The 14,401-nt window shown below is 40.1% G+C and overlaps 1 protein-coding gene across 6 annotated transcripts in view; it reads right to left on the bottom strand.

Annotated features, from left to right (window-relative positions):
• Positions 1-23: 23 nt before the first annotated feature.
• The window catches only part of clocka (clock circadian regulator a), a 31,850-nt gene continuing 17,472 nt past the window's right edge, over positions 24-14,401 (bottom strand). For 3 of the 6 annotated variants that reach the window (XM_067597578.1, XM_067597580.1, XM_067597579.1), the window contains exons 5-23: positions 14,073-14,132; positions 13,605-13,753; positions 13,397-13,488; positions 13,189-13,278; positions 12,868-12,988; positions 12,602-12,715; positions 12,392-12,510; positions 11,877-11,959; positions 11,036-11,142; positions 10,765-10,912; positions 10,513-10,588; positions 10,250-10,394; positions 10,017-10,117; positions 9,735-9,848; positions 8,662-8,820; positions 8,342-8,551; positions 8,041-8,228; positions 7,077-7,395; positions 24-6,326 (exon numbers count right to left, since the gene is read on the bottom strand). In XM_067597578.1, the coding sequence (XP_067453679.1) occupies positions 6,072-6,326; positions 7,077-7,395; positions 8,041-8,228; positions 8,342-8,551; positions 8,662-8,820; positions 9,735-9,848; positions 10,017-10,117; positions 10,250-10,394; positions 10,513-10,588; positions 10,765-10,912; positions 11,036-11,142; positions 11,877-11,959; positions 12,392-12,510; positions 12,602-12,715; positions 12,868-12,988; positions 13,189-13,278; positions 13,397-13,488; positions 13,605-13,753; positions 14,073-14,132 (2,650 nt within the window). In that variant the 3' untranslated portion in view covers positions 24-6,071. The remainder of the gene's footprint in view (positions 6,327-7,076; positions 7,396-8,040; positions 8,229-8,341; positions 8,552-8,661; positions 8,821-9,734; positions 9,849-10,016; positions 10,118-10,249; positions 10,395-10,512; positions 10,589-10,764; positions 10,913-11,035; positions 11,143-11,876; positions 11,960-12,391; positions 12,511-12,601; positions 12,716-12,867; positions 12,989-13,188; positions 13,279-13,396; positions 13,489-13,604; positions 13,754-14,072; positions 14,133-14,401) is intronic. The other 3 variants (XM_067597582.1, XM_067597581.1, XM_067597583.1) reach the window with 3 other exon arrangements.

The raw sequence follows: 14,401 nt of genomic DNA, 5'->3' as shown, positions 1-14,401 counted from the left end.
GCTATATTCAACACAACACCACAGACATTTCATACAGTTTTATTTTGAAATTTAAGGGGAGCAAACGATTGATACATTTGCCTTAAAAGGTAATGTTATGTTTAAATTTATGAATGATTTAGCTCAAGAAATTCAATGCAGGGCAGCACACTTGTAGGCTCACACATGTGCAGCAGTTTATAATGGCATAATTCATGATTTACTGTGCCAGACACACTTCAGTGGGGCTATTTCACATCATTTCTAAGAAGCGAATGTCAGATCCAAGTTTATTTGTGGTCAAAGAGCCTAAAAATGGTGTTTGATGTAAAATGGAACAGCAGGTGGCAGTAGTGAAGAATTCAAAATTAATCCTCAATCTTCCTTCATATTAAGAAAGTGAACATCTTAATATGTTGGAGCAGAATATTCTGATTTTGATATTGAAGCCCACTGATTGTACTGGCAATGGTATTAAAAATGTGGTACCACTTTCTATTAAGGCATGCTTTATAAAGGAGTTTTAAGTTACAACTAATGGCTTTATTAATAACTGATTTACTAATGTGGAAACAAGTAGTTAATTGACAGAAAATTAATGTAACTATTTTGATTATTGATAAACAGTCATTTCTGAAATAGCAATGCAAAGCACTCGCTGATTCCAGCTTGTCAAACATGAGGATTTACTGCTTTTCTCCTTTGTTTTATATTGTATATTTTATGTGATTTATGAGAAAATAAGCATCAATCAACAATGAAAATAGTCATTAGTCGTAGCCCTATGAGAGATAAAGTGGAGGCACCAGGTTGTGAAAAATGTTTACCCTTCAATTTAATAATAATGCAGTTACTAATGTTAGTAATTTATTAATATATGTGTATTTTTTGTTTAATAAGGTATCAGGTTTGCAGATATAAATGTTAGTAAGTCATTGAAAAAGGGTTCAAATCAAGTCTGCAGGTTTAAGTGTTAATAAGATGGTTTTTTTGGTCCAGACTTCTCTGCAGCACTTTTTTAGTCTGTTTTCACAGCCTGGCAACCCAAAAGTCGTTCTCATTAATGGCTTATTAATGATTTATAAAGTGTTAGTAAATTATTTATTGACTTAATAATAATTAGAAAGTAGTACCAAAAATTTCTAACAATACCCAGCCGTATTATCTGGGCAGTTAAAGCATCTTGCACTTCTGGCCATAACTGAATCGGGGATGTCATAGCTGGTGTTATGTCCACCTAAACACCTGCTGTGACATCACTGACGGGACGCAACTAAGCCTTTTAATCACATCAGGTGTGCTTTGCCGTCAAGTGCACCGCGGCAGTGAATTTCTCGAGCCAAACAATAATGCCACACAAATATGAACTGAAAGCGGAGAGAGAACACTGATCACACTGACATTCAGTTTCTAGTGTGTACATCAGAACTACACAACATTTAACACAATGCACTGTGTCCGTCTATTTGGATGCAAAACATTTCCCCTCATGTGACTTGGAAATACAACAACTTGAAGAGCCAAAGATGTCATTGAACTTTGTGCATTCAGTTAACAAAACTGAGCATTGTGTCGCTTTTTAAAAAGTTGATGTCAATTTCCAACATGAAGGGAAAACTTGACTGGCAGGTATAGATTCAATATTAACACTGAATCACAGCTTGTGAAAAGAGAAAATAAAAATTTGATACCAAGTCTTTGCATAACCATAAACTCACATGTAACCAGCTCTTTCTGGGGGAAATAAGTTCAACAGTCTTTGTGTGTATGTCACAGTTAGTTTAGATCCTCCATATGTAGTTAAAACCTTGATTTGGAACTTTTATGTCTTCAGTTTGATGTCATGTGTGAGCTCAATGAGGTCTATTCTGGCAATAGAAAAATAATTCATTTCTCTTATTTACTGCACATCCTATCATACATTGTGCAAAGTCTCCCACAGCCATCAAGCAAAGTACTCATGTTTATGATATTTAATTACATTCTTTTAGGGTATATTGCACCACTTATATGACACAGGGCCAGGTCCACTCTACCAGTTTGTGGGACAGGATCAAAATTGTTGAGTGTCATATTCAAATATTGATATGTGCTGTAGCACCACAACATATTTTAAAGGAGAGGGAGGGATGGAGGGGAGTAAATGGTAAATGGACTGTACTTGTATAGCGCCTTTCTAGTCTTCCGACCACTCAAAGTGCATTTTACACTACGAGTCATTTTCACCCATTCATACCATCAGAGGGAATCTAATCATTCACACACATTCACACACTGATAGCACAGCCATCAGGAGCAATTTGGGGTTCAGTATCTTGCCCAATGACACTTCCAAATGCGGACCAGAGGAGCCCGGAATCAAACCACCGATCTTCCAATTAGTGGATGACACGCTCCACCTCCTCGAGTGTGTCGTAAAAGGTCGTTACTGTAATTTGAAAAAATGAATGAGAGAATGAATGAATATGGTTGTGGATGTACCACAACATGATGTAACACTGATGCTGGTTATAGCACGCATCCGACTATAATGTAGGTTGACAACAGCTCCAATAGGAACTGCACACTTCACATGGGCCTGTATCATAACATGACCAGTTAGATATAAAATGACAAATCCAGTCCACAAAACTCAAAGGCAACGTCACAACCAATTTTTATAAAAATAACACCAATTACATAAATACGCTGCCAGCCAAACAAGAATTAATGAATCTTAATATTACATATTGGGAACAATCTCCTAATTAAGTATCCGCCCCACTTACTAATCATTTGAGATGACATTTTAAGTGCGACATCCAGTAAAACCACATTCAACATAAAACAAGTGCAGTTTTTTTCCTACTTGTCTCATTAGGGAGGTTATTGGCCTGCAAGCGGCCAGCCGAGTGGAAGTCAATTAAGAAGCGACAACCTCGGCGTTAAAATGAAACATTATAAACAAAAGGTGGTAATTAAGGCTAAAAGATGACATGTGACAGATAATTAATTTCTTCCCTGAAAAACTGAGCCACTGTTAGAAGAGGTATCTGTGTGTGCCAACTCATGGGTCTAATAAACCAAATCAGTAAGCAGCAAATGAGGGTTATAACTGGCATTTCTCCACTGCTACTTAAGACTTGGCTTAAACCAAGCGCGACTCGTGTGATGCATCACTCCCATTTTGCACAGTGAATGAATAATGTTTTTCTCTTTAAGTGCTTCAAACTGAACGTGAAGATTGTGATTGATTTGCAGTTGAATACAATGCTGCGCAGACTGGCTAAGTGTCTTCATAGGGGGGGAAAAAGACAACTCAATGAGACACGGATCAAGAGCAGACTAAAATAACACCTGATGGCTGATTATAGCAGTGACTGGACATCATTTACAGCTGCTATTTCTGTCAAAGTGTCCAAATGTCATTCAGGTGCGACGTCACCTTTCTATTCACAAAGCACTCTTAAGGTTGGTTTTTGAAAGACTGCATTAACATTTTCAATAGTACAGCATGGTTGTGAATACTGCCAACTGCTTGTTTTTGGCATGAAGGGCTATTGCTGGCACTTCTTAAAATAAATTTCATGAGGAGGGCCTGTTGGCATGTTTTAAAATGAGTTCAACAGAAGAGGAAACCCTTGTGACCACATTAACAGAAAACATGTCCATGAATGGAGATTTTCACCACACACACACGTCCATTCCTCCCACCCCCCCTTCGCAAGGCGCAAGGTACCAACTAGATTGAGTTGGCCGCACCTCGACACACAGTACTCCTACTCAAGAGTTCTGCAGGATGAGGAACACCATGTGAGTGTGGGAGTAGTCACAAGTTTGCAGCTGACTGATGGATGGAACAAACTGTCTCAATATGACTACGTACTGCAGTAAAAAGGAAAAACTTCATTGTTGTATTGTGTGTATGAAGCTAAACGTGCTCTCTGAACACCTAGAACGGTGTGATAAAGAGGAATAACCTCCATAATGTGAACAGAAATGTCAGACGTTACTGGATTTCTGGGTTAGACGGGTTTCCCATGATGCACAGTGCACCACCAGACACCGAAAGGTCGAAGAGCGACTACTGTAGGCATTTCACCAGACCTGTGGCCGTGTGTCGAGCTCAGCCCGTCACTTCACACAGATGAAGAATGGGCTGAGCTGTCAGCTTGTTACCATCTGGCGGTGAATTAGGTCAGATGGTGGTGAAGCTGCCAGGCGAGCCTGGTAAATGTCTCGAGGGTCTGCCGGGGAACTCGGCGGAGGTCTCTGTCTGCAGTGAGATTGTGATCTCCTAAATGTTGTCTTGAGTTTAAGAACAGACTTTTTATTCATCAGACGGCAGGGATGAGACTGTCTCCAGTTAAAAACAGAAGAGGTATGTTCCAACTAAGACAATGGCTTCCTGATCTGTTCAGGAAACTCTCTGTTTTAAATGAACAGATTAATGGATGATGGATTCTGTTCTGATGGCTAAATAGCGAAGCAGATTTTTACTGCCTTGCAATCAGAAAAAGGTAAGTGAATCCATGAAAAAGTTTTAGATGTTATTAGCTTCATTGAGATGGCTGCTTTATTGCAGTATGGAGAACCACAAAGCAAAGCTCTCACTTGCCAGATGAATTTCATTCTGACCACCAAGCACTGGCGAGTAACTCTAAGAATGAGTTTGCAGATATAAGGATTATTAAAATTAAATGAAGTCTCTGCTGGTTGACTGGTCTCACCCTCCCTGATGGAAATCACAAGATATGGGGGCACCATTGCTTCTCCAAGAGCTACTTAAGGTGGTTTGGAACTCTTGCAGCTTGTACAGGAGCAGCTGGGAGTCCCTCAGAAAGAACTGGAGGGAAGAGGACGTCTGGGTCGCTCTGATGACCCAGTGAAGAAATCATCTGATTGGCCCTATGCTAGCACAAATCCTTGCACTCGAGCTTAGTTTGAAAAATGGTTAACATGTCTGGTTTTCAAAATTTCAATATATTTTAAGGTATGCATGTTTATAGGTGGAGCATACAGGTGATGTGAACGGCTGTGAAATGAAGGGATCTTGGCAGAAGTGCTAAAAGTGAAGAAAATAAGGATACAAAGGGAGATGTGTTGGCAAATCTTACTCTGTTGCATACATTTAGCTTAACCTTGGTAGTCTTCATTTCATTCACAATAACTGACTCATGTTGTGTTTAAGTGTGCGGATTTTAAGCACTTCTTAAAAAGCTTAAAAATACTTTAAAACATTTGTCTATCATTTTGACAATTTTGTGAAAATATGGGTCAAGGATTAAACAAACTGTGACACAACAAGCAGCATCAGCATTGTCTGCTATGCAGACACACAAACAAACACATCCCCTAGGAGAAAGGAAGTCTGTGAAAATATCAGCCACTGAGCATTTTAAGATCTTTTTTTCTTAGAATACTAGAAAAAAAGCATATTCAAAGCTGCAAATAACAGACTATGCATTTCATTTCATGCATCATATAAAATATTAGTTCTTTCTTTTTCAGTATATTTACAGAATATATTACACATGATGTTCTGTACAGTAAAAGTTCAATCTACACCACATTCTTAAAAATATTTTCTGACCCATAATTATTTTTACATGAAAAACAAGAATAGGAGAAAACATCCAAAACAAACAACCCGTTGGCTGTTGCAGGACGTCCTTGAAACTCGGAGAGAAGCCCCACTGAATTAACTGGAGAGCTCTGCATAAAATAGTCCTGTGAGGGTGACTAGAGCGCACGCACACACACGCACACACGCACACACGCACACACACACTAAACACACAAGGGGTGTGAGGGGGAGTCCATTACAGGGAATGTAGCTCCCTGTTTTCTTGGAGAAAAGGTTTCAACCCAGAGCCAAAGCCGACTGCCAGAACCACAGAGAGCCCAGTCTTGGGTTCTCTGCAGCAGTCTGTGCTCAGGAGTTCAGTGCAACCAGCAAAAGGTCCTTGTGAGGGACCATCCAACCACTCCTCAGCCTCTGAGGCATGGTCTCAGTACTGCACTTTCAGCAGAACTCCTCATGAGACCCCCCCTGTCATAAAGACAACCACACCTGGGTTTGGCTCACTCCACTTCTGATTGGCTTCAGCCAGCTACTGTGGCTGCGCAGCAGAGCGATCAGACAGACTATCTGCCCTGTGAGGAGCTAGTTGCTGTTGCTGAAGTTGCTGTTTCTGCTGTTGTAACTGCTTCTGTTGTTGTTGATGTTGTTGTTGTAACTGTTGTTGCTGTTGTAACTGTTGTTGCTGCTGTTGGGGTGTGGCAGTAAAGGCACCCTGCTGCTGCAAAGGGAACGCTGCCTGCAGGATCAACTGGGTGGACTGGTTTCCATGAAGCAGCCGTGGAGCCTTAAGCATCAAGTGAAAAATTAGGATTAGCTGGATGTCAGGAGGGATTTTATATTTAACCTGTTGAGCTATAAAGTCAATATTTAACTTTAACTAACAAGGCAACATTTTGGTTTTGACATTTAAAATTGTGACCCTGTTGATTCACTTTATCACATGATACCAACCCCCTCACAATCACTGTGGCTGCTATAAATAGAGAGAACAGTGATACTGAGAGGCAAACAAAAACAAAATAAAAACAAAACAAAACAAATATCTTGAAAAACTAAAGCCATCAACACTGATGACATCTGTGGATGTTGAAAAGTGCTTCCTGACATTTACATGTATGTAACTAGACACAAGGGAAGTAGTATTACCCTTAAAAGTCTGAATGCACATACAATAGAAGCCTTGTCATACTTTAAAGAAATATGTGACAAAATCACAAGGTCTTAAAAGGATACTATCATTGTCTGTAGGCAAGTTTGTGAGTATTAGACTGCACCAAAGTGAAGCTTCACAATACTTTTCTTCTCTTTAACCTTTGCAAGTCTATCAAAATGTCTTTTGGATTATATTTGTGTAGTTTATAGTAGTGGTGCAGCTCTATGAGCACATGTATAAATAAATTGAAATTATAAATGGTCAAATTAACAGCTACCTGTACTCCAGTAAACATGAGCATGCCTTAATTTTACTGATGTTGCTCAGGTAAAAACTTTCTGTTTCTGTAAGTTATCGTGTGCATTTAAATGCTAGTGTTACCTGTAGGAACTGTGTTTGCTGCTGGGCCAGTGGAGCCTGCCCTGGCTGCATGGCTGTGACTTGTGACTGCGTCTGTGCCTGCTGCTCCTGTTGCTGCTGCTGCTGCTGCTGCTGTTGCTGCTGCTGCTGCTGTTGTTGTTGCTGCTGCTGCTGCTGCTGTGGTGGCTGCTGGGAAATGCTGATGGTCTGGGTCTGGCCCTGCTGAGGAGCGAAGGCCGTCACCACTTGGCCCATAAACATGGTCGTGGGGACCATGACCGCCCCACATGCCATCTGTCCTGTCACTAGCTTGGTAAGCAGCTGAGGAGCGGCAGGAAACCTGTCGGACACGGGAAGCAGGCAAAGGTCAGGTAGGTTTAACGAAAGCATGTGGAAATAAGGTCAGGAGATTCCTATTAGTCTTCACTCGTGCACAAATGGAATTGCATTGTAGAAACGCTAGTATAAATCAAATAAGATCTAATTGAGCAAATCAACAACAAAATTATTCAAATCAACAAGTTATCTGAGGTCAGAAGCAAAATGTTTGTTTTGACCAACTAGACTACTTCAACTTCTGTTTATTTGCCCTGAGGGAACAACTGTTTTGCAGTATTTGTTTCTCACATACTGCTTACAGACTGTAGAAAAACTGCAATAATACCTCTTGTCTGCTATGTGTATGTTTTATTAATATAGCAACAGTAGGTTAAGTAAAAAATAATTCTTTTAGCTTATTTGTGGTCCCAATTAACTTGTACAATGTCAAGGATGGGCTCACATTTTTTCCAAGTGTATCTTTATACAACACTCATATGCCCATATGTACACTGAAAGGGCCATCGGTGGTTGTAACTGATCCTCCTGCCCTCTTAAAGCAGTTTCAATGTAAATGATGAAGGACAAAACCTATCCTTTAATAGCAAAATCGCTGTGTGAAGGAAATAAAATGTAACTATGACAGTTTTCAAATGAAGATACAAACCTAATCTGAGCAGCACGGTCCTGTGCAAATGTTGCCACAGCAGGAGTGTTGGGGCCAGTGTTCTGGGCCAGGCTAGTGGCAATCTGGACAACGTTAGTGGGACTTTGCTGAGGGATCATCATTGTGTTGTAGAGAGACGCCGGCAGTGGATTTTGTTGAGGCTGCAGAGTGAGAGACGACCGCTGAGACTGAAATACACAGAAGCAGAGTAAGTGACTACATCTAAAACATAGTGGCTAGAAGAATCTTAAACAAGCCACGAATGAGATGTGTTTAATGGACAGCAAAGAGAGAAGGAGACCTGTGAGAGTGCTGTGCTCTGTTCCCGCAGGAGTGTTTGTTGCTGGGATTGTGGCTGGACAGCATGTTGTTGCTGTATGCTGTTCTGTAGAGGCCCTGCAGAGACCACCTGGCCCTGCATGTTGAGCGTCCCCCCCTGCTGCACGGCATTGCCCTGGGCCATCGGAACAGTGCTGAGATTTAATCCTCCAGCTCCTTTCTGCAAGAACATCTGCAACATACAGTACAGAAAAGAGTGAATGAAATAAAAACAATGAAAAATTCCATGCAGTGATATATTTAGTGTCCTATTTGTTCACTATGAGGCCTTTAGCCACACACCTGCAGACTCTGTCCCTGCACCCTCTGCAGTTCGTCCTGAATCTGCCGCAGCTCATCCTGCTGCCGCTGAATGTTGGCCTCAATCATCCTGGTCCTCTGCTCGAGCTGGTCTTTCAGGTGTTGCATGGCATCTAACTGGTTGGAAAACTGCACTATTGACTATCAAAGAAAAGTGACATGGAAACATGGCAGAAAGTGACATGGCAGTTGCTGAGGCAGTTCATATGTGAATGCTTGTATCTGGTGTCGCATAAAACCGGCACTTTTGATGACTAATGTAGACTGAAAGCTGTATATTTGTAATGTTTCTATTCAGAATGTATAATTAACAAAATCATAAATGATTTAAGCTAATGCTACATTTCTCTAACACAAAACATATATTAGCATGTTTGTGTGTATGTGTGTATTTATCACTTCTTCCATTAGCCAACTAAGATTCAAGACCACAGGGGTCCAATCCTAACTGACACGGAGGTACAGGTTCATCCAGGACATGTTTACATGTTTAAAAAATCTCAAGGGTTATCATGTTACCTGCAAATGCCTATGCTTACAATATAATTATACATTTTTCCCCTTATTACATCTATTTTAGATACTTTTACTTACATTTGAGCTGAAAATTGTAATTACTCATTTTACTATGTCACTTATGTCACGTTTTTAGCATTTGTGCTCATATTGTTGATATGTGTTTTCTAATTTATGGTCTTTTCAATAAGACAATTTGGTTTGGGCTCTGCAGTGATTAAGCAATATAACAAACAATACATAGTATGTATGTAATCTTTTCATTTTGGGAATTAATAAAATACTTTATTAGGAGTTGGACTGATGAACAGAATTCGTAATAGAATTGGAAACATCCTTTTAGTGGATATCCCTATTTATCAGAGAAGCTCAAGACATGATTACCTTTTGTAAAACAATCTCACACAACATGTTAAAGAATAAATTCAGGATTACTTTTGTAAATTGAGCTGCAGTGGCTAAATTAGCAGGATTTGCTTGCACAGTAAACATGCTTGTTTTTGAATTTGACCTTAACATGAATGAGATGAATATCTTACTTGGCCGCTGGTCTGAACTTGTTGCTGTTGAGGCTGCTGCTGCTGTTGTTGTTGTTGCTGTGAAACCATGGATGAAGCCATGTTCTGTCCTGTGTTTTGGGAGCTCATCGACTGCTAATGGAAACAATACGGACAAAAAAAAACAACAAAAAAAAAATCAGGATGAAGAACAGAGAGAAGATGAGCTAAGAGTACTTTTCATTCCTTATTAAATCCCTCATGACCCAGGGCACAATTATTCACAAAATGACTACCAGACTCTGTTCTTGTCCCTTGACTGACCTGACTGCTGATAGATGATCTTCGTTGTGATGTCATCTCCACTGCAGAGACGGACTGGCGACCTGGTGTACTCCTATCTCCCTGAAGCTTCATCTGTGATGCTGAGGGAAAAATATTAACATGATGCTCAGATAAAAAACAAAAAAAAAAAACCAGGAACACATATAAAATTGTGTCAGTCATAGAAATGATATGTTGGGGTGTCACATTGCTCGTTAATGTTTACTGCTTACAGGCTGGGTCAGACACAGCAGTGTGTGAGGATTTGCGAGAGCTGCGGGACGAGGCAGAGGGTGTCCGGCTGTGGTTGAAGCGCTCTAGAACCTCCTTTAGGCTGGAAGTGTTGAGCTGGGACTCGGAGCCAGAATCCTGGGATTGCTGAGAGGTGAGGGAGGAAGTAGCTGTTGTCAGTGTGGGAAAAGCTCAGGACTGCTTCAGATTAGTGCTCCATCCATTACATTAAAAGAAACATACTCACGTTAGACAAAAGTCTTACCTTGTCTGCTGTGATCTCAGGCGGTGACTCTTCTATTCCAAGCTCTCTGCGCTGTTCTGCTCTTACTTCTCCATAACTGTAGAGCACAGACAGTGAATGAAAAACATTTATATGATATTCTCATCGACTGTGACATTTGTTTTAGGTCATTTTTATGCTTCTATTTTTTTTTTATCTTGCACTGTTTACAGATGCATTTCTATTTTTGTATCTAGGAATGTAAATATCAGAGGGTAAATCTTCCACTCATACCTTACTACAGTGTGTGTGCAGACAATAAACTCGGGTCTTGAGTTCCACTGGTGGTAAGTGATGTAGTAGTGGGTCTGAAGCCAAATCCACTGCTGCCCTTTGGTGAGGAATCTGTAGTAGCAGGACTTTCCTTTGCCATACTGCATTACTACAGAGACACAGGAAGAAGGATTGGACTGACATTCACTGTTTGAAAACTCAAGAGGAAGCTCAGGATCTAAGATAAACTCAGTTTTCTTAATAGCTTAATAGCTGGAATGACTGTACTCACAGTGTTCATGGCATTTGGCCAGAGTGTCCAGGTCATCTACATGGTAGTAGTCATATCCTGATGTGCCCAGGACCTCAAATGGGAGGTAACCTATGATGGGTGGAGCTCTGGACAAACACAATAAATGTTCGTGAGATGAATCACTGGAAGACCTCTGAGTAAATGTTCAAGAACACAAACACTCCTGTAGATAAGTCATATTCACACACCATCATTTAGGGGCTAAATAATCATCAAGTTTCCACAGTGGTAGGAAAAGGTGCTACAGCATTGTTCCTAAGTGCCTCAGAGCGATATACTTTCACAGCTCTGTTGACTACAGCAGAACTGAATAAAGAGCACTGTCAAAAAAATCATGTGATTTGGGATCATTTGTCACCACGTGATTTGATCCCATAAACCCCAACATCACAGGATTGGACTTGTCTATATTCTGCTTCCATTGACTTCCACTTCCAGGTGACCATTCACCACCGCTGCCACGGCAAAACTATTCTTTACCAATCAAGCTAAACAATCAAGCTCAGAGTGCTCCCTCACTGGCACATGCAAGTTTTAACACTCATCCTGCAGTGTGTCTTGACTAGTTACTGGTCACAAGTAAAAAGTATGTTGTGGAGCAAGCAGGCAGCCGGGTTTACACACACAGAGTTAGTTTGAACTAAACTAAACAGGTTAGGAATGAAAGGACGCTTGATAAAGTATCCTCTCATGGGTGAAGGGTTACTATACAAAAACATATAACACAAACAGCAGACATGTCTTTACAAAATGAAAAACAGACACTGAAATGGAGACTGTTCTTTTGAAGGGTCAATGACAAATGCAGAAGAAACTGTACCTGTGGTCCAAGAAGAGAAATTTCCACTCTAAACTATGTCTGGATGTGAATTCCTCATTAGGCTCTTCTACAGTGCACATCTCCTGCGGAGGAAAGGGGTGGAGATGAAGAATGTATTTGCATTTTTTATAATATTATTAACATTAAATACAAAACTGTTATCTTTTGAGTTTTTATTCCACACCTAATTTCACAATTTCCATAAAGTCAAGTAAGTCAAATCAACAGCAGCACTTTCAATCCACTAAGAGAAAGACTTCACACTGTGGGCAAGAGACAAAGAGAAAAAGTGCTCTTTGTTTTGAGTGGTTACCAACAGGGGCAACAGGGGACTGCACATAATGGTTAACAGGAGCCCAAATGTGTTTGCCTCGGGGTGCTGGGCAACCATTACTGTTGAGCCGTGTCCTAATTAAAAACTTACCTTTTTAAAACCCTGAAGCAAGAAACTGAACTGTGTGTCAACCAGATAAAAAGGAGAAGGGAGAAGTGGAAGAGCTTCTAATGATTCTTACCTTGATAAACTGTGGTTTGGCTAGCCTCACAGTTGCTATGAGACACACTCTGTCTTCAAAGGCAGAGTGAAGCGATCGCGGGATCACTCCTTCAAAACCGTTTCGGGTACAGTTAGGCACTTGTGAAAAACAGAACAAAAGAAAAATTAAACCTTACAGCCAGAAAAACTCATCCTTGAGGCTCAGAAGCCTTTTTTTAGTGTAACTCACCATTATTCAGGGACTTGAAGTTTCCAATGAACTTGACATATTCGTACACAGGAGGCTCTTTGGGGTCAATCGTCCCTCGGAGCATGTGGCAACAGAACTCTAGCTGATTTTTTGCTGGAAACAGAAATTGCCATGTTAAAGAAACGAGGACCCCAGTGTAAGAATTTGCACTTAGCAACCTAAATATAACAGTAAAATAATTTAATAACACAAGCGGAAATGCCAAGATACAAATAAGATTCCAATGAGAAAGCTGTAGCACTTACTTTTCAGATATTCTGGCGTGAGCGTCTCCCCCTCCATGATATGAGAGGACAGAGCCTTGTAGACATCTGAATGCTCCCCCATGGGCAGGAAGTTCAACAGATTCTGATCCACAAGATCAGACTGAAACACAAAAAATATATTCAATACTACTAAACCTATGAGCATGTGTAGCTTTATAACACTGAACTGACATGTTGGAATTGTTGTAGATGATCAATAATATGAGCGAGTGATGCAAATTTAACTCTCCTTCCATCACTTGAATTATTCTAAAAGTGTAATATATTATTATTAATCAGAACTTAACACATTATACTCACAGGTAAGTGTTCTAGTAGGGACGTCACACTCTCAGAGGCGTAGATTATATTCCCATCAGTCATAATTGCAAGGAAGAATCCATCTAACGCCTGATAGCAACAGATAAAAGTAAACTATTTTAATTTCACTCATATTCTTGAATGTGAACAAAAGAAAAGAACATAGAAAGACAACTGCACTCCATGTTAAGCAGTCTCACCACCTCACCTCCAACATCAGCTGAGTGAACTCTTCATTACTAAGAAAAGGAGGCTTCCAGTCTTGTCTGATCTCAGTTGACTCTGACTGAGCAGCGATTTCTGATAAAGGAGACATAAAACATGCCAACAAACAGGGTCAGCTGAAGAATGTGTAATACACAACTCTCTGAATCTTTCTGACCACTTGATTTCTGTCACTTGTCAGAGTTCCTCACCTTTGTGTTTGTGCAGAAAGTCGATGCTTTTCTGCAAAATAGTAGACTTGTCCATCTTCCGGGTGTTGCCCGGCAACATGGTACCCAGCTCCTTGATAAGGACATTGAACTGGTCTCTGCGTTTCTTCTCAGACTTGTTACGGGACACTCTGTGGGGTGAAACCCATTAAAAATAACAACACATTATCTCTTGATTACATGGTTTGGTCATTGGTTAAAGCTACATCAGCAATCTTGTATTAATGTGAGTTCCAATAGACTTCAGCTGCATTTAATTTGGGCAATTACAACATGAGACAATCTGATGTACCCTTACTTCAACTAAGACAGGTGAGGCAGGTGCATTTTTACATGATCTCTTGGTTAGTGAAACTTTATTTATCAAACAAAGAAAATCAAGTCTCATAAAAGCTACAACTGTAATATCAAGGAGGATGTTTATATCATTGAAAGTCACAGGTTTCTTACCGTTTTGCTTTGTCCTTTTCATCTTCCTCCATTAACCCATCAAAGATACTGCTGTCATCCCTGCAGAGCAAACAAACCAACAGTTGGAGAAGATCTTCCAAAATTCACTCTCTAGCAACCCTTTATACACAATTTCTCCCAGTTCCTACATTTTTATCTTGAGATAATAACAGGAAAGAATAAAAATAAACATATAGAAATAATTTTATTTCATTATTTGTTTTATTAGTTTATTTTACAAGGACAGTGGTCATTTATAGATATAAAAAATGTAAATGAACCATCTTTTACCCCTAGCCAGATGTTAAAAAGGCACCCTGAAAAATAAA

The sequence above is a fragment of the Thunnus thynnus genome, chromosome 8, assembly GCF_963924715.1.
Source record: "Thunnus thynnus chromosome 8, fThuThy2.1, whole genome shotgun sequence".
Taxonomy (NCBI): domain Eukaryota; kingdom Metazoa; phylum Chordata; class Actinopteri; order Scombriformes; family Scombridae; genus Thunnus; species Thunnus thynnus.
Note: the sequence above shows the minus strand (reverse complement) of the source record. Positions and strands in the feature narration are given on the sequence as shown.